General features: G+C 40.7%; 1 protein-coding gene across 1 annotated transcript in view; it reads left to right on the top strand.

Moving 5' to 3' along the window:
* The first annotated feature begins 1,986 nt into the window (after window positions 1–1,986).
* c5 (complement component 5) overlaps window positions 1,987–20,225 on the top strand; it is a 170,408-nt gene continuing 152,169 nt past the window's right edge. The window contains exons 1-6 of the mRNA XM_078425909.1: window positions 1,987–2,133; window positions 7,348–7,540; window positions 12,778–12,940; window positions 14,015–14,085; window positions 15,830–15,921; window positions 19,155–19,237. Of these exons, the coding sequence (XP_078282035.1) occupies window positions 2,069–2,133; window positions 7,348–7,540; window positions 12,778–12,940; window positions 14,015–14,085; window positions 15,830–15,921; window positions 19,155–19,237 (667 nt within the window). The 5' untranslated portion in view covers window positions 1,987–2,068. The remainder of the gene's footprint in view (window positions 2,134–7,347; window positions 7,541–12,777; window positions 12,941–14,014; window positions 14,086–15,829; window positions 15,922–19,154; window positions 19,238–20,225) is intronic.

Genomic DNA, 20,225 nt, shown 5'->3' on the forward strand with positions numbered 1-20,225 from the left:
GTAGCATGAAGCCAGAGGATTGGGAAACTTTCAAAGAACAACAGAAGGTAACAAAACGGGCAATACGGGCTGAAAAGATGAAGTACGAGGGAAAGCTGGCCAAGAATATAAAGAAGGACAGTAAAAGCGTCTTTAGATATGTTAAGAGAAAAAGATTCGCAAAGACAAATGTGGGTCCCTTGAAGGCAGAAGGTTGATAAATCCCCAGGGCCTGCATCCCAGGGTATTCAGGGAGGTGGCTCTAGAAATAGTGGATGCATTGGTGAACATTTTCAATAGATTCAGGATCAGTTCCTTTAGATTGAAGGATAGCTAATGTTATCCCACTTTTCTAGAAAGGAGCGAGAGAAAAAACGGGGAATTGCAGACCAGTTAGCCTGACATCGGTGGTGGGGAAGATGCTGGAGTCAATTATTAAAGAGGTAATAATGATGCATTTGGATGGCAGTAAGTCCAAGTCAGCATGGATTTATTAAAGGGAAATCATGCTTGACTAATCTTCTGAAATTTTTTGAGGATGTGACAAGTAAAAATGGATGAAGGGGAGCCAGTGGATGTAGTGTATCGAGACTTTCAGAAAGCCTTTGATAAGTTCCCACACGGGAGATTGGTGAGCAAAATTAGAAGCCATGGTATTAGGGGTAGAGTGTTGACATGGATAGAGAATTGGTTGCCAGACAGGAAGCAAAGAGTAGGAGTAAATGGGTCCTTTTCAGAATGGCAGGCAGTGGGGAGTGGAGTGCCGCAAGGCTCCGTGTTGGGGCCGCAACTATTTACCATATATATTAATGATTTGGATGTAGGAATTAGAAGTAACACTAGCAAGTTTGCGGACGACACAAAGCTGGGTGGCAGTGTGAACTGTGAAGAGGATGTTAATAGGTTGCAGGGTGACCTGGACAGGTTGAGTGAGTGGGCAGATGCATGGCAGATGCAGTATAATGTAGATAACTGTAATTCTTTTTCTTTTTGTGCACAACCCGCAGGCATTGCCACTTTCATTTCACTGCACATCCAGTATGTGTATGTGACAAATAAATTTGACTTGACTTGACTTGAAATGTGAGGTTATCCACTTTGGCGGCAAAAACAAGGAGGCAGATTATTATCCCAATGGTGTCAGGTTAGGTAAGGGGGAAGTGCAGCGAGACCTGGGTGTCCTTGTACACCAGTCACTGAAAGTTAGGGTGCAGGTACAGCAGGCAGTGAAGAAAGCTAATGGCATGTTGGCCTTCATAATGAGATGATTTCAGTATAGGAGTAAAGAGGTTCTTCTGCAGTTGTATAGGGCCCTGGTAAGACCACATCTGGAATGTTGTATACAGTTTTGGTCTCCTAATTTGAGGAAGGACATCCTTGTAATTGAGGCAGTGCAGCATAGGTTCTCGTGATTGATCTCTGGGATGGCGGGACTGTCATATGAGGAAAGATTGAAAAGACAAGGCTTGTATTCACTAGAGTTTAGAAGGATGAGAGGGGATCTTATAGAGATATATAAAGTTATAAAAGGACTGGACAAGCTAGATGCAAGAAAAATGTTCCCAATGTTGGGCGAGTCCAGGACCAGGGGCCACAGTCTTAGAATAAAGGGGAGGCCATTTAAAACTGAAGTGAGAAGGAACTTTTTCACCCAGAGAGTTGTGAATTTGTGGTATTCTCTGCCACAGAGGGCAGTGGAGGCCAAATCACTGGATGAATTTTAGAGAGAGTTAGATAGAGCTCTGGGGGCTGGTGGAATCAAGGGATATGGGGAGAGGTTGGGCACGGGTTACTGATTGTGGATGATTAGCTATGATCACAATGAATGGCGGTGCTGGCTCGAAGGGCCAAATGGCCTCCTCCTGCACCTATTTTCTATGTTTCTATGTTTTTTTATCCAATTTACAATGTCTTTCCCAATAATAATTTACAAAAGGTCTTTCTCAATACCTAAATGTTAGCAGAGTCATATATTATTAACCTAAAGTAAATAATCGTTATTAGACTCAGATAAGTTGTTCTGCAGCTGCAACATTTCATTAAGCCCAGCTTTTTTACCAACCTGTTGGGGTTTGGAAAATCTCTGAATATGAAATTTATTTTCATTATTAGTTTTGTGGCTCTCTTTCAAAGTAGCACTGGGCAGGAACGCACGTGAGTACTTTAATTTAAAATAATTTTAGAATTAAGTATTATTTAATAAATAACATTCTCTGAAAATAGTAATAATCTCTTTTGCTAAATTGGTATTAATTTGGAATCTAAATTTGATTTTTTTTGCCATATAAAGTACTTTGTAAATTATAGAATTACAAGTAGGACATAAAATAAAGTGTTGGGATTCATATTAATTTAAAAATATAAATGCATTAGATTACCTAATTTTAATTTTGTTTTCATCTTGAACTCACAGTGCTCATACAATTATAGAAAACCATTTCAACTTTATTAATAAAAAATACTGTAAATTATACCAAAAGGCAATCTACCAAAGCACTTTACAAAAAGTAATTATAATAAATACATAATTTTATTAATAATAAACAGCAACATGATAATGATTGGATACGATGTTTAAGTAACATTAAAACAAGGAAGAAATATTGCACAAAATCACTGGATCTTATTTTAATCAGTACCATGGAATCTTTTGTATCAACCTGAGAGAGCCTTGCATAGTTTTCTCAGAGACTCTTGAGCACACCCTCAGTATTGTTGTGGACTATCTCCCTAGATTTTTGTGCTTCAGTCTTTGGAGTGAGATTTGAACCCAAAACCTTTTCACTTCACGTGGGATTGCATGCCACTCCAGCCTTAACTGACTCACTTACATCATTCAGTCAGAATGTGTTCGTTCATCTGGGTGTAATAAAGTTGTTCATTTTTTGGGCAATGTATGCTGTGTAATTTTCTCAAATTTTAATTAAATTGCAACCATCAAAATACAACTTAAACAGTTCAGTTTATTGTCATGTGTACCGAGGTACAATGAAAAGCTTTTGTTGCGTGCTAACCATCAGTGGAAAGACAATACAAGATTACAATCGAGCCATTCACAGTGTACTAACACGAATAATATGTATCCCATGTGCAGAATCCAACCTTTCATGTATATTATACTGCATAAGTGCATTTGACTTCTATTGCAAACACTTGTTGCTATAGAATGGCCTGGCAGCATGAGTGGAAGGAGAGTGTTCACATTTCAGGGCATCTACTCCTCATGGAAATGAGGTTAGTTTTAAGTTGCAGAGAGAACAAAAGAGGATTGGATAGGACAAAGGAAATATCTCTAATATTTCTGGCCTCTCTCCACTGGCTCCCTGTACGGTACAGAATCAACTTCAAGCTCCTCCTATTCACGTATAAAGCCCTAAATGGACACTCCCCCCCCTACATCAAAAATCTTCTAACCCCCCTCTCTAACTCCAGGTCCCTCAGATCGGCCGACTTGGGGCTATTCACTATCCCACGGTCTAGGCTTAAACTCAGGGGTGACCGCGCTTTTGCGGTTGCAGCTCCTAGACTGTGGAACAGCATCCCTCTCCCGATCAGAACTGCCCCCTCCATCGACTCCTTTAAGTCCAGGCTCAAAACATATTTCTACTCCCTAGCGTTTGAGGCTCATTGAGGAGGCGCTGTGAACTGTTTGCGTGCTACTGTATGTTTTCATTTTTTTTTCTATTGGAACCTAATTCAAATGTACAGCACTTTGGTCAACGTGGGTTGTTTTTAAATGTGCTATACAAATAAAATTGACTTGACTTGACTTGACTTGACTAAAAGGATGGGTGTGGGATTGTTAGGGTAATAAATTGTTGATGCAGTATTATGATTGATAGATTATTTATAGAGACTATATAAATCTAGCGGCATGTAAAATGGGTGAAATGTCAGTCAGAGCAATCGGAAATGCTTCCTCTCTGACCTGTCTGTAGCCTCCTGCACTGTTCTAAATAAGTCCAATGGAAGCTTTTGAAACAGCATTTCATCTTCCATCTGGGCACGTAGTAGCCTTTAGAACTTTAAAATGTCAGGTAATTCAGTTTCTTTCTTTGTATCAGAACTGGCTGGTAGGTTCTGAGTGTATGTATACTCAGTGTTTCTATTTTCACAGGCACTACCTCATCCACTGGGTATTTCCTACAATCTCTCTCCATTTGCCCTGGTTAATTATCAACCAATCTTCGTCAAGATCTCATCATCATGACATGGCCCCATGAGCCTACGCTTTCAGAGATATTCTTGCCCATTGGCCTCTACCCTCTCCACAACTTAAAACCACCTTTTTATCTTTTTCCCACCTGTGGTGTCCTTGACCTGAAATTTTCATGCTGTTTTTCTGCCCAAAGACGTACAGGTATGTAGGTTAATTGGCTGGGTAAATGTAAAAATTGTCCCTAGTGGGTGTAGGATAGTGTTAATGTACGGGGATCACTGGGCGGCACGAACTTGGAGGGCCGAAAAGGCCTGTTTCCGGCTGTAGATATATGATAAAAAAAAAAAAGAAAAAAAAAAGATGCAAGCTGATCAGTCAAGTTTATTTGTCACATACACATAAATGTGCAGTGAAATGAAAGATTACCCACAGTCCAACAACAAGAGCAATAAAAATAAGCAATAACACACACAATCAAACAAAAATAAACATCCATCACAGTGAGTTTCCTCCAGTCACCTCCTCACTGTGATGGAAGGCCAGAATGTCTTTTATCTTGCCCTGCCGTCTTCTCCCGCGGTCAGGCTGTTGTAGTTGCCACGTCCCAGGCTGCGGTGAAAGGTCCACAGCGGTCCCAACTGTTCCTCTGCCCGTCGGGGCGGTCGTGGCTCCCGACATTGAAGCCCCCGCCGGGCAGAGAAACAGTTGAATGTTTCCAGCATAGAACATAGAACTGTGCAGCACAGAACAGATGCTTCGGCCCACAATGTCTGTGCAGAACATAATGCCGATAAAAACTCTTATCTATTTGCACTCATCCATATCAGTCTATTCCCAGCATATTCATGTGCCTATCCAAAACCTTCTAAAATTGCATCTGACTACCACCACTCCCAGCAGCAAGTTCCAGACACCTACCGCCCACTATATAAAAATCAAAATTGCCTGCACATCCCCTTAAAACTTTGCTCCATCCCACCTTAAACCTGTGCCCTCGAGTATTTGGCATTTCCATACTGGGAAAATAGTTCTAGAAACATAGAAACATAGAAAATAGGTGCAGGAGGAGACCATTTGGCCCATCGAGCCAGCACCGCCATTCATTGTGATCATGGCCGATCGTCCCCAATCAATAACCCGTGCCTGCCTTCTCCCCATATCCCTTGATTCCACTAGCCCCTAAAGCTCTATCTAACTCTCTCTTAAATCTCTCTTAACTCTCTCTTTTGGAGTCTGACTACCAACCCAATCATAATTTTTTATACTTTTATCAGGTCTCACCTCAGCCTCTGCAGTTAAAGAGAAAACTATCCAAGTCTGTACAACCTCTCCTTGTAGCCAATACCCTCTAGTCTCGACCCGAAGCCTCACCCATTCCTTCTCTCCAGAGATGCTGCCTGTCCCGCTGCGTTACTCCAGCTTTTTGTGTCTACCCTCTCGTCCAGGTATCATTCCGTTAAAACTCCTCTGCATTCTTTTCAAATCCTCCCCATCCTTCCTGCATTGGGGGTGACTAGAACTGTATGAAATACTCCAAATGCAGCCTAGCCAAAGTTCTACAAGGCTGCATCCTGAATTCCAGACTTTTATACTCATTGCCTCAACCAATATACAATATACAAGTATACAATATCCCTTCTATTTGTGTTGCCATTTTCAGGGAGTTATGAACTTGGAGTCTAAAGTCTCTCTGTATATCAATGCTGTTAAGGGTTATGCAACAAATTGGTTATTTTCCTATTACATCCGATCTCCCAAGTGCAACACTTCACACTTGCTTAGTTTATGCTTTATCTGCCATTTTTCTGCACATTTCTATAGCTGAACTATTTCCCGCTATATACTTTGATAGTCTTCCTCACAGTTCGCAACTCCAGCAATCTTGGTATCATCTGAAAACTTTCCAATCATTTACATCCAAGATAGACACAAAAAGCTGGAGCAACTCAGCGGATCCTGCAGAATCTCTGGAGAAAAGGAATAGATGATGTTTCTGGTCGAGAGAAAAGTCACCTATTCCTTTTGCTCCAAAGATGCTGTGTTACTACAGCGTTTTGTGTCTTTCTTTGGTATAAACCAGCCTCTGCAGTGCCTTCCTATATATTTACATCCGTCATTTATATATATATCTCATTTATATATAATGGCAGAGGTCCCAGCACAGATCTCTGTAGAAATCCACTGGACACATATCTCCAGCCCGAATATCATCATTTTACCACATCCCTCTGTTGCCTATCAGTAAGCCAGTTATGAATCCATACGACCAACTCAATGTTACTCCTGTGCATCCCAAATCTTTTGGAACAGCCTACTATGGAGGACTTTATCAAATGCCTTACTAAAATCCATGCAGGCAACATTCATTGCCCTACCCTCATTGATCGCCTTCATCCCTCCTCAAAAAACTCAATCAAGTTGGTAAGGCATGACCAGCCACATACAGACCCATGCTGACTGTTCCTAATTAACCCATTCTCTTCCAAACAAGAGTAAATCCTATTTCAAAGAAGACTTTCCAATAGCTCCCCTACTACTGTGTCAGGCTCACCAGCCTATAATTCCCTGGATTCTCACAACTTCCCTTCTTAAACAAAGGAATCACATTAGCTACTCTACAGTCCACTAGGATATTGCCTGTGGCTAGAGAAGATGCAAGGCTTCTTCAAGGCTCCTGCAATCTATTCTCTCAATAATCTGGGATCAATCTCATCAGGTCCTGGGGAATTATTCCCTTAATGCTCTTCAAGAACCCCAACACCTTCTCCTTTTTAATTTCAAACTGTCCTTGCCTTTTGGTATTCTCTTACCCTGATCTCACTAACCTCCCTATCCTTCTCCTTGGGGAATACTGATGCAAAGTACTCATTTAGTATCTTGCCTACATCCCCTAACTCCAAGCACAAATTATTTTCTTTATCCTTGAGCGGTCCTACCTTCTCCCTGGTTACCCTTTTTTTTTAACGTATGTATAAAAAGTCTTGGAAATTTCTTTAATCAGACTTGCCAAAGCCTTTTTGTGGTCCCTTTTGGTCCTCCTAATCCCCATTTGATTTCTTCCCCCCTTGCTTTCTATTCCTCAAAGATCCTGTCTGATTTCATCTTGAACCTTACATCTGCTCCCATTTTATGTTTTAACATCTGTTTGTTTTTGATTTCCATTTGTTGCCATATCTTTTGTCTATTGTACAACTTGACTACTTTTATAGGTACCTGATAACATCACCCAAGGTATTTCGAGTGGGAGCATTTGAGACTGTGGTGGTTCAAACATATGGATATACAGATACATTAGACGTCACAATTACTTTGAGAAGCTGCCCAGATAGACAAAAGATTTTTGCTCAAAAAAGAGTTTCAATAGGTGAAGAAAATAGATTTCAAGGATCTGTGAAGTTAACCGTAAGTTTATTTTTTAATTGTTCACATTTTCTGATATAGTCTTTGAATCTTTCCATGTTGTAATGATTTATTACTTACGGCAACCTACATTGTTATATCAAATGTGATCTTCCTAAATTATATACGAGTACATAAGAATTGTTGAATAAAACATTGCAAAGACAGCCTTTTTAAATCATTCTGAATTATTCATTTAATTTAGAATGATTAAAAAGGGATATTTTTGCCATGTAACCTTGACGTACCTGCCATTGAGATTTTTTTTGGTTTTGCTAATCCTTTTTGCTTGGTGAGCATTCGCAACAATTTCTATCCATTCTTTAATTTAAATATTTACAGCCCTTTCTTTCCAACAATCGACGGTTTTGAATGTCATTGGTCCAGATATTACACATGGTATTAATTCAGTGTATAATTGTACCTACTTTCTTACGAGTTTGCTTTTCATATCGCTGCGTGAAGATGGATGCTTTTTCAGTTATTGTTGTAGTATTTAAAATTGAACTTCTGGATAAAATATTTAAAGAAAATTAATCAATTTACATGTAGCCTATTGGTCAACTAAAATTAAAGGGGAAGAAATTCAGCTGCATGCTATCTTTTATCAGTGCTGCATGGCTTTCAACCTCATTCAAAAATAGAATACCAGATGCTTGTACAGGTTGAACATCGATTTTCTGGCAACTGATGATACGCCCACCCCTATAATCTGGAAAGATTTACGAGAGCCCTGAGCGGCCACAGATGGAATTGGGAGTAGCGAGTGCTCCTTCTAGTTGTGTCTCTCCGTCGTGAAAGAATGAACTGTGTTCTCAATCTTCTCTCCTAACTGTTTCGCAAAGACAATACAGTAAACCCTTGTTTTAAAGGCCTCCTTATAACAGATGTTGGATATAGTGGACGGACCTGCCGACCCATCCCCGGCCGTTTAAAGCCCCGGCTTCCGACCATCACCCACCGAAAGGATACAAAGTGCTGGAGTAATTCAGAGGGTCAGGATCTCTGGAGAACACGGATTGGCGTCATCGGGATCCTTCCTCAGACTGATTCAGTCGGCTGAGTTATTCCAGCACTTTGTGTTTCAGTGTGCCTGCTCAGTCACCATGCGGCTCCCTCCCCTCTCACTTGCTGTTGCTTCGAAGATGGAGTATGATGGCAACTCTGGGGAAGAAGGGTGTACAAAATCATTAGAGGAATAGATCAGATAAACGCACAGACTCTCGTGCCTAAAGTAAGGGAATTGAGAAACAGAGGACATAAGTTTAAAGTGAGGGGGAAAAATTTAATAGGAACCTGAGGGGTACCAGTTTTACACAAAGGTTCCATTTAATAGGAACCTGAGGGGTACCAGTTTTACACAAAGGGTGGTGGGTGTATGGAACAAGCTTCCGGGGGAGGTAGTTGAAGCAGGTACTAACACAACGTTTAAGAAACATTTAGATAGGTACATGGATACGATAGGTTTAGAGAGATATGGGCCAAACACAGGCAGGTGAGACTAGTGTTGATGGAACATGTTGGTCGGTGTGGGCAAGTTGGGCCAAAGGGCCTGTTTCCACGCTGTAATACTATAACTAATTAAGCTACAAACTTGCACGTCTTTGGGATGCTGGTAGAAACCAGAGCATCTAGAGGAAACCTACACGATCGCAGGGCAAACTTACAAACTCAGACAGTCCTCAAGGTCTATATGGACTTCAACAAGGCATTTGATAAAGTTCCGCATGGTAGATTGTTTTAGAATGTTAAATTGCATGGGATCCAGGGAGAGCTAGCTGACTGGATAGAGAATTGATTTCATGGTTTCATGGAAGAAAGCAGAGGGTGATGGTGGAAGAATGTTTTTCGGACTGGAGGCCTGAGAATAGTGATGTGCCTCAGGGATCAGTGCTGGGTCCATTGCTTTTGTGGTTGAAATCAACGATTTGGATGAGCATGTACAAGGTATGATTAGCAAGTTTGCAGATGTCACTAAAGTGGGTGATATTTTCGATAGCGAAGATAGTAACAAAAAATTACAGCAAGATCTTGATCAGCTGGGAAGGTGGGCTGAGGAATGGTTAATGGAGTTCAAGGTAGATTAGTGCAAGGCGTTGAATTTTGGGAAGTCTAACCAGGGTAAGACTTTCACAGTGAATGGCGATGTAGGAGGGGATTTTCTGCTACATTTGTGCCCTGAATTTGGCTTTACTTAGATCAGCAAGGACACAAAATAAAACAGCTTGTAGATCAGGGGTGAGTCTATCTGACAAGTCAGTTTATTGATGGTCTTAACAGTGCATATCGGGAAACACTCTGAGAGAACCCAAAATGTTTCAAAGATTCACAGTACCTACAGCATTTTATATTCTCTTGGCACAATGATTACTCGTGGATTTGAAATAAACCATCATTAATTAATGCCTCTGTAACCTTTCATCTTTTTCTTTCCCCTGAATTATCTCTACCTCCACGCTTCCTGATACCTTAAAAATCTCTCTCCCGTAGATACCACAGATGTCAATCAGCTGTAATCTCAGGGTGGCAATGGACAAAAACCTAAACAGAAAACAACTATTGCCCCTCAATAGACAAGGAAACCTGCTGTTCATCAGTGTATTAGTTTTAATACTATAAACTATTTATAACCCCCAATGTTTACCCTCCCTAAACTAACTGTGCCATAAAAGCTAAATACATTGACAAATCTATTTATTACCCTCCTAACATCCGATGTTGGCCATTTTTCCCATCCTGCTTCCCCAGCATGTGAGCTCTAGGGGTAAACAGTCTGTAACCTACTCATCTTCCTTATAATTTCTAAATTTCCGACAACAGGCAGGGCCTTCAGGAGTGGTTTGGAGCAGAGGGATTTCAGAGTGCAGAAACATAGTTCTTTGAAAGTGGCGTCACAGGTAGATAGGGTGCTCAGATGGGCTTTTGCAACATTGGCCTTCATCATTCAGGGTATTGAATATATAAGTGGGGAAGTTATCTTACTGTTGTCAAGACTTTGGTGAGTTAGCAATTGGAGGACTGTGTTCGGTTTTGATCATCCTACTACAGGAAGCTTTTTGTTAAGCTGGAAAGAGTGCAGAATTAGAATTATCAATACAGTGTAGAAGCAGGCCCTTCCGCCCACCGAGTCCGCACCTACCAATGATCACCTGTACACTAGTTTTATCCTACACACTCGAGGCAATTTACAGGAGCAAATTATCTTGCATGTCATTGGAATGTGCGAGTAAACTATAACATCTGGAGAAAACCCACGTAGTCACAGGGAGAACATACAAACTCCATCCAGACAGCTCTTGTAGTCTGGATCAAACCCGAGTCAATGGCACTGTATGGCAGCAATTCTACTGCTACACCACCGTGCTGCCCTGTTGCCAGTACTTGAGGGCCTGAGCTATAAGGAGAGTTTGCACAGGCTAGGACTTTATTGCTTGGAGCATAGGAGGATGAGGGGTGATCTTATAGGGATGTTTCGGATCATGAGAGGAGTAGAAAGGGTAAGCCCAGAATAGGGGAATCAGGAACAATGGGATATAGGTTTCAGATGAGAGGGGAAAGATTTAATAAGAATTTGATGCACTACTTATTCACAGGGTGATAAGCATATGAACAAGCTTCCAGGCGAGGTAGTTGAGGCAGGTACTACAACAATATTTAAAAAGGCATTTGGACAGGTACATGGATAGGAAAGTTTTGGAGGGATATGGGGCAAACGCAGACAGATGGAATAGTATAGATGGGACATCTTGGTCGGCTTGGGCATGTTGGGCCGAAGGGCCTGTTTCTGTGCTGTATGACACTATGCAGTGAAATCTCTGAAATTGTCCACCAAATACCACAGCATGTAATAAAAATGAACTTCAGACGCTGATTTATAGCAAAGATAGACAAAAAATGTTGGAGTAACTCAGCCGGTCAGGTAGCATCTCTGGAGAAAATGGATAGGTGATATTTCAGGTCGGGACCCTTCTTCAGATTGATTATCGGGTAGGGGTGGACTTGAAGCAAAAATTAAATGTCCTTTAGTGGAGAAAAGCAGGGGGAGGGGAATGGAAGTGTTTGTAGAAGTTACCTAAAATGACAAAATTCAATGTTCATACTGTTGGGTCGGAAGCTACCCAAGCGAAATATGAGGTATTCCTCCAATTTATGTGTGGTCTCACTGGCAATGGAGCAATCCATGTACTATCCACGTACCTGGCCAAATGTCTTTTACATGTTTCTATTATAGTGGCCTCAACTACCTCCTCTGTCAGCTTATATACCCACTACCATCTGTGTGAAAATGTTGCCCCTATTAAATCTTTCCCCTCTCACATTAAACCTATATCCCCTGGTTCTTAATTCCCCTACTCTCGATAAAAGACTGTGCATCTACCCTGTCTGTTCCACCCATGATCTTATATACTTTCATAACATTACCCATCATCCTCTCGTGCACCAAGGAATGAAGTCCTAGCCCGGCCAACCTTTCCTAATAGCTCAGGCCCGATAACTGACACCATCCTTGTACTGCACCCATTCCAGCTTAACAACATCCTTCCTATAGCAGGGTGACCAAATCTGAACACAATACAGCAAATGTGGCCTCACCAATGTCTTGCATAACTGTATATAATATCCCAACTTCTAAGCTCTATCCCTAGTCCATGTACCAAAAATGGTTACAAAATGCTGGACTAACTGAGTGGGATAGGCAGCATTTCTGGATAGAAATAATGAGTCGAGACCTTATTCGGACTGTACCAAGATTCTTCGAAATGTACCGAAAGCATTCTTGACCACCCTAGACACTTTTTCAAGGAACTGTGTACCTGCACTTCTAGATCCCTCTACCTCTACAACACTGCCGATGGCCCTGCCATTCACGCTGTAAGTCCTTCCCTAGTTTCCCAAATGCAACACCCTGCAATTATCTGCATTAAATTTCATAAAATCCATTCTTGTTGACATTCATTCCAATGAATTGAATTGCAAATGATTATTGGAAATGTGGAAGCACAAGGAAAAAGTAAAGATTGAAAATCTATTTGCTTACCATTCAATCTTGTACAATTATTATTACATCTCTTATTTTTGTAACATATTGAAAAATCCAGTATTAAAATATAAATTACATCATAATAATATCAGCATCACTGTTAAAAATAATAAATGGTTAATGATTTGGATAATCATTGATGTAATAATCCAAAAAATCAACTGCATTCATGCCTGTAAAAATAAGTTTTTTTTAACAGATCTCACCAAAAGATTTACCTAGAAAAAAGGACGAACAGCAATATGTGTACTTACAAGCAAATGCTGCGGGATTGAATAAAGAGGAGATGGTGCTCGTGTCTTACCACAATGGATTACTCTTTATCCAGACTGACAAACCTGTTTACACACCTGATCAGTCAGGTATCAGTCTTAGTCTGATTATTTTCTGTGCAAAATGTTAATGTTGAACCATTTTGTTTTATCATGTTCTAATTCACTACTGACTCTTATCCATAAGATTCAAGGTAAAGTCTCCATCTTCATTGTCAATATATTTAGAGGCCCTGCTGGATTTTCAATCTTGTGATTTCAGATAGGTAGAAGTAAGCCCTGCTGGGTATAAGTGAAAGCTCAGGGCAGAGGGAGGAGCAGTTTACAGGACAAGGTAGCAATTTGGAGCTATAAAGAACAACTTTTTTTCCAGTTAATGAGATAAGCACTATGCCAAAGATACAATGCAGTCATCCAACATCTCTCTCTACAGTAAGTGAAAGTTAAATTGGAAATGTATCAATTAGCAAAAGTGTAAATATAACTAATGGGCTGACCATCTGTGAACTTTTTAGTTTTGGATCATCCACTGAAAGAAACCCTTTTCAATAATCACACTTTATTTGATGTGAATAGCCTTGAAACCATAGTAAACATTCATTCCAACCGCTGACTGACAAAGAATCAGCCCAATCCTATATAATATGAAGAAACACTAGGCCTTGGAGGCAGATGATATCCCAGTTGCAATTCCTGTGAAAAGTATAGCATCCTTTCCAAATCTGAAAATTCTTGGCCTGCGTCTACTCAAAATGGCAAAGGGGTGTTGAGGATGAGTTTGAGAACCTCCAGTCCATTTGCCGAGAGCACATGGAAGTCCAGCATCAATGGAAACATCGCACCACTTCCTAATCCACCCAGCTGTCTGCCCCATCAAGCACAAATGGTTCAACACTCTGGAGCATCTGTCGGTCCCACTATGCCCTCAATGGCCATCTCAGAGTTTACAAAGCTAGAGTGGAAGCAAGTCATCCTCAATCCCATATTATTGCTGAAGAAAAAGAGGGAAGGTTCTTGCTGATAGTAGGAACCTAAGATGTGCCGGGGAAATGAATAATCTTAACAATAGAACCAAGAATTTTTGATTTTCAGTAATTCTTAAAGAAAAAATTGCACTTTCACTTTCTGTGATTATTTAAATAGTCTTTTTTTAAAAATTTGCAGTGAAATTGCGAATTTATTCTCTGAATGAAGAACTCAAACCAGCTAAAAGACTTGTTGGTATTACATTTGAGGTGAGTTCTTTAAATTTAGAACATAGTTATTGACAGCCAGTTAAAGATATTTTGATACTAAAATATAACGTGTAGCAACATATATCTGACATTGAATAAGTATAAAGATGCTGGAAAAATGTTTGGACATTAAAACTGAGATGAGAAAAACCTTATTCACCCAGAGAGTTGTGAATTTGTGGAATTCTCCGCCACAGAAGGCAGTGGAGGCCAATTCACTGAATGAATTTTAAAAAGAGTTAGATAGAGCTCCAGGGGCTAGTGGAATCAAGGGATATGTGGAGAAGGCAGGCACAGGTTACTGATTGTGGATGATCAGCCATGATCACAATGAATGGCGGTGCTGGCATGAAGGGCCAAATGACCTCCTCCTGCATCTATTTTCCTATGTTTCTATGAAATCTAGCATATAACTTTTAGATGTTGTAGGAGCAAATGAAAAGGCCATGGTGAATTGGTGTTAAAGTAACAGACGATTTATTAAACCTGGGGTTCACCAGGAAACCAGACAAAGCTGATCTCCTGAGTGCGTCGTTGGTACAGCTTTTACATTCTCAGCTGACAAGATTACACAGAAACTTGATTAACAGTAAAACCTGGTCTTGATTACAGAATGGAGGTTACAGAAAGACAATTAGGTAACAAGCTGGGTCTTCATTACAGAATACAATTAGTATTCACAAGTCTAATTTAGTTGACAGTAGATCCACTTTTCTGTTACAGCGACAAGTGCAGCTATAATATAATCAATGATGTTCCAGAAACTTGGGTATCGTCACTGCTGCATTTCATGTCTCTTCTTTTAGGATTTGTCTGTGGTTCCCTGTTACCACATTAGCACAATCTACGTCCCTATTTACTAGTTATTACCCTACCATTCTTACCCCTACAACAGATACTATGAGAGCTCTTTCAGTTCTATTGATGTTCAATAGCTATAGGCACTTTGGTTGCATTAGTCACGGTACGTTCGTATTGAGGATGGCATTAGTATACCTACAATTAATATCTGCTGAATCTGTACAGTGTATGCAGATCATGACATGTCAGAATGCTATGTAATTTTAATGATGATTCTGACATTTGGAGTTTAACACTCAAGCTTGTACCCTGGCTAGTTCATTTGCAGCTGAACATGCTTTCGGAATCGAGTAAAGCTACCCCCAGCAAGGTTTATGAGGATCATCAACTTATTTTGGGTTGCTACGATTCTGTAATTATCAGTGTTTTCCAAAGATAATATTGCTCTTTCCATTGATAGGAGTGTAAATGGACTTGTCTTGCTTTCTTATTACATTGGCAAACTGTAATCATATTATGCAGCTAGCAAAAAAAGTTCTGGAGTAACTCAGCGGGTCAGACAGCGTCTCTGGAGAAGATGGATAGGTGACAGATTGTGTTGGGAGCCTTCTTCAGTCCCCTTTTAGGTTGGGATCTTTCTTCAGACCCTTAGGCAGTTAGCATTCCAAAGAGAGCATTTTGCCCACAAGAGAAACCAAGGACATGGGTTAATTGTGCACTGTGATCACAATGTTTCTTTTCAGGGCTGTTATATTTAGATCCTCACCAGATTTTGGTACAAAAATAGAAATTGTGGCATGATGGGCAAAATGCAATCATACCTCCTGTTCTCTTTGTAAGAATTATTATAATGATATCTTCTATAAAGAATGTTGTAACAAATTATCTAATCCATAGCAAAAGCAAATAAAACTGAAGTTATTGTGTTTGTTCTGCATGCAAGGACCCAGAAGGAGTAAAAGTGGACTATTTTGAATTTCAAGATGTCACTGGAATAATCTCAGTACCTGACTTCAAGATTCCACCTAATCCCAAGTAAATTATTATTGTTACTGTTTTTAAACAATATATAGTCATTCAAATTAAAAAAATGTTTTGAGAATTCATAATCTTATTAGTTTGTTAGAGCTACTCGGGAGGGTTTAAACTAGTTAGGCCAGTGTGGTGGGACCCAAAACAGGAGTTTAGGAAGATGAGAAGGTTGAGGCAAATACAGAAGTTTAGTTTAGTTTAGTTTAGTGTAGAGATACAGCACGGAAACAGGCCCTTTGGCCCACCGAGTCTGTGTCGACATTGATCACCCATTCACTAATCCTATGTTATTTCACTTTCGTATCTTACGCACTAGGGGAAATTTACAGATTTAGGGGAATTAACCTACGTCTTTGGAATGTGGGAGGAAAAATGAGCACCAAGAGGAAACCCACGTGGTTACAGGGAGAACATGCAAACTCTACACACACAGCATCCAAAGTCAGGATAGACCCTAGGTTTCTGGTGCTATGAGGCAGCAACTCTACCAGCTGTCCCACTGTTCCATATTAATGAGTGCAAATTCAGTAGACAGAACAGGTAAGAACATGGCATGGAAGGAGGGAATACTATAGCTCATTGCAAGTGACCTAACAGGTAAGGCAGATGAGTAGGCACAATGGGCAGATATTATGAGCATAATAGAAACATGGCTGAGCGAGGGGCAGGACTGGTTAATCAATGTCCCTGGGTATAAACGCTATAAGAGGGATAGAGGTGGAGGCAAGAGAGGAGGGGGAGTTGCGTTTCTGATTAGACACCGCCTGGCTATACTTAGAGAGGATATTTCTGAGGAATAGTTCAGTGAGGCTATGGAGATGGAATTGAGAATTAAGGTTTCAAGGTTTCAAGGTCAGTTTATTGTCACATGTACCAATTAAGGTATAGTGAAATTTGAGTTACCATACAGAAAAGAAGTGGGTGATGACTTTGGTAGGATTGTCCTGTTGGGTTCTTAGGTGTCAGCGGGATTCTAAGGAACAAATATGTAAGGAGATTGATCTTTTGATAAAGTTTACATCTTTTGGTGAAATTTGGCATTTTGGGAGGTCAAATATAAGTGGAGAAGCTGCAATTACTGGCAAGATTCTTAACAGTATTAATGTACAGAGGGATCCCGGGGTCCAAATCCATAGCTCCCTGAAAGTGGCCGCACAAGTAGACAAAGTGGTAAAGAGATGTGTGGTATTCCTGCCTTCATTGGTCGGTGCATTGAGTATAGGAGTCAGGAAGTCATGATGCATTTACAGGACTTTGATTAGGCCTCATTTGGATTATTACACGCAGTTCTGATTGCCCCATTATAGGAAGGATGTAGAGGCTTTGGAAAGGGTGCAGAAGTTTACCAAAATGCCAAAGTGCTGGAGTAACTCAGCGGGTCAGGCAGCATCCCATGAGAAAATGAATAGATGATGTTTCAGGTGGAGACCCTTCTTCAGACTGATTGTAGGGGAGAAGAAAATTAGAGAATGGGAGAGGCAGGACAAAGTGTGAAAGGTAATGTTGACATAGGCAAGGTTTTTTTTTGATAGGCAGATGGTTGGAACAAAGCTACAGATAAGGTGGGAGGGGAGAGAAATAGGTGCAAATCCATGTGGGACACAGGGGAGGGAAGGAGGGGTGGGAGGTTGGGGGTTTGTTAAAGGTTTGTTAAAGGTTACCTAAATTGGAGAATTCAATGTTCATACCGTTGGGTTGTAAGCCACCCAAGAGCATATTATCATCTGCAGTTATTTTCCTACACAAAATACTGGAGTAACTCAGCATTTCTGGAGAGAAGGAATGGGTTACTTTTCGGGTTGAGACCCTTCTTCAGACTGAAAGTCACGGGAAAGGGAAACGAGATATAGACGATGATGTGGAGACTTAGAACAGCGAGAGAGGATGTTGCGGAACTCACGTCGGAGAGAGGAAGAGAACCTCTTCAAAGTAGATAAACCTTGAGGAGATTTCGCAGTGGAGCAGATGAAATGTGTAGGAAGGTACTACAGATGCTGGTTTAAATTGAAGATGGACACAAAAAGCTGGAGTAATGCAGCGGGACAGGCAGCATCTCTGGAGAGAAGGAATGGGTGACGTTTCGGGTCGAGACATGTTACAGCTGTATAGGACATTGGTAAGGCCACATTTGGCATAGTGAGTACAGTTCTGGTTGCCCTACTATGGGAAGAATGTCATTAAACTGGAAAAGGTTTAAAAAAAAAGGTTTACAAGGATGTTATTGGGGCTCAGGGTTTGAGTTAAAAGAGGCTGACAGACTGGGTCTTTTTTTCATGGAGCATAGATGACCTGATAGAGGTTTATAAAATCATTAGCGGTATAGATAAGGTGAATATCCATGGTCTTCTTCCAGGGTAGGGAGTCTAAAACTAAAGGGCATAGGTTTAAGATGAGAGGGGAATGATTTAAGAGGAACCTGCAGGTCAACTTTCTCGTTCAGGAACGAGCTGCCAGAGTAAGTGGTAGAAGGGATGATAAAAACAGAAAAGCAGAGTTAGCTAAAGTTGGAGAATTCAATATTGAGTCTTGCAAGTCACGATAACCCAATGAAAGATAAGAGGTTGTTCCATGACTAGACTGGCCATTTCTGCATACCACCCTTTCTTCCATTATTTGTATATGCTGGCCGGCTGGTCAAGTTTCAGTGAAATTGTTCATCAATGTTGACAACATCTCTAGCTATTGGGGTTCAATCTTCATTTCAGATGTTGCTCATATGGTGTTTGCATGTTCTTCAATGATTCTGTGGGTTTCCAAAGAGTGATCTGGTTTCATCCCACATCCTAAAGACATGTTGATAGATTATTTAGCTGCTGTATATTACCTCTTGCAGTATAGGGTAATGGGAAAAGAATCAAATGATAGGCTTTTTTTCTCTCAAAGTTGCAGGGTTCTTGGAGTATTAGAGGGGGAAAGGATGGGATTGTTCTGCTGAGAGGCTGCTTGAACCTAATGGGCTAATGGTTTTCAACTCAGGTATAGCCAAGTGTCTCTTTAATGTACTCATGCACCGACATCTAACCTCCAGTGCATTCAGTACTTGCACACTGCAGTGCATGGGTGCAGAAGCCCAGCATGTGCCAATGCATGCAGAACAGGTAATTCTGCATGAAACTGCAACCCATTGCCATTTGGAAATGAAATGATTTTCACTTCAGGTAATTTCTATACTACTCAGATGGATTATTAATATTATTATGTCTCTTTTATGTAAGTCACACTAATTTTGTTTTCAGGTATGGTAAATGGAAAATAGAAGCTTTGTATAAAAATGACTTCACAACAGTTACCTCAACATATTTTGAGATCCAAGAATATGGTAGATATATATTTTACATTCCTATTTTTATATTAGTATTATTTTATTATTGTCACATATGCTGAGGTACAGTGAAAAAGTTGTATTGGTTGCTGACCAGTCAATGAGAGCATACATGAATGCAATCAAACCATACACAAATTCTTGCTATTGAGGGCGTGCAGCGTAGGTTCACTAGGTTGATTCCCGGAATGGCGGGACTGTCGTATGTTGAAAGGCTGGAGCAATTAGGCTTGTATACACTGGAATTTAGAAGGATGAGGGGGGATCTTATTGAAACATATAAGATAATTAGGGGATTGGACACATTAGAGGCAGGAAACATGTTCCCAATGTTGGGGGAGTCCAGAACAAGGGGCCACAGTTTAAGAATAAGGGGTAGGCCATTTAGAACGGAGATGAGGAAGAACTTTTTCAGTCAGAGAGTGGTGAAGGTGTGGAGGCCAGTTCGTTGGATGCTTTCAAGAGAGAGCTTGAATGGCGGTGCTGGCTCGAAGGGCTGAATGGCCTACTCCTGCACCTATTGTCTATTGTCTATACAATGAGTTGTGTAAAGAGAAAAATAAACAGAGCAGAATATGGTGTTACAACTACAGAAGAGGTGCAGATCAAAATAGTGGAAAGACTGCAGCGACGTATAGGAAAAAAACTGCAGATGCTGGTTTAAATCGAAGGTAGACACAAAATGCTGGAGTAACTCAGCGGGTCAGGCAACATCTCGGGAGACAAGGAATGGGTGACTTTTCAGACTGAAGAAGGGTTCTTCTCCTTCTTCTTTCGTATGTCAACTCCAACAATCAAAAGTGGCAATTGGTGCTTCAGAGTACCGTAGTTGATGCTTTGCTGCAAATTTTGCCAGTTCCGTAGAACTACCCAGGGTGGATGATGAGGACGTAAAGCAGCTCCCACCCCTGAAGAAGGGTCTCGATGCGAAACGTCATCCATTCCTTCTCTCCTGAGATGCTGCCTGACCCCCTGAGTTACTCCA

Source organism: Rhinoraja longicauda, chromosome 31, assembly GCF_053455715.1.
Source record: "Rhinoraja longicauda isolate Sanriku21f chromosome 31, sRhiLon1.1, whole genome shotgun sequence".
Lineage (NCBI taxonomy): Eukaryota > Metazoa > Chordata > Chondrichthyes > Rajiformes > Arhynchobatidae > Rhinoraja > Rhinoraja longicauda.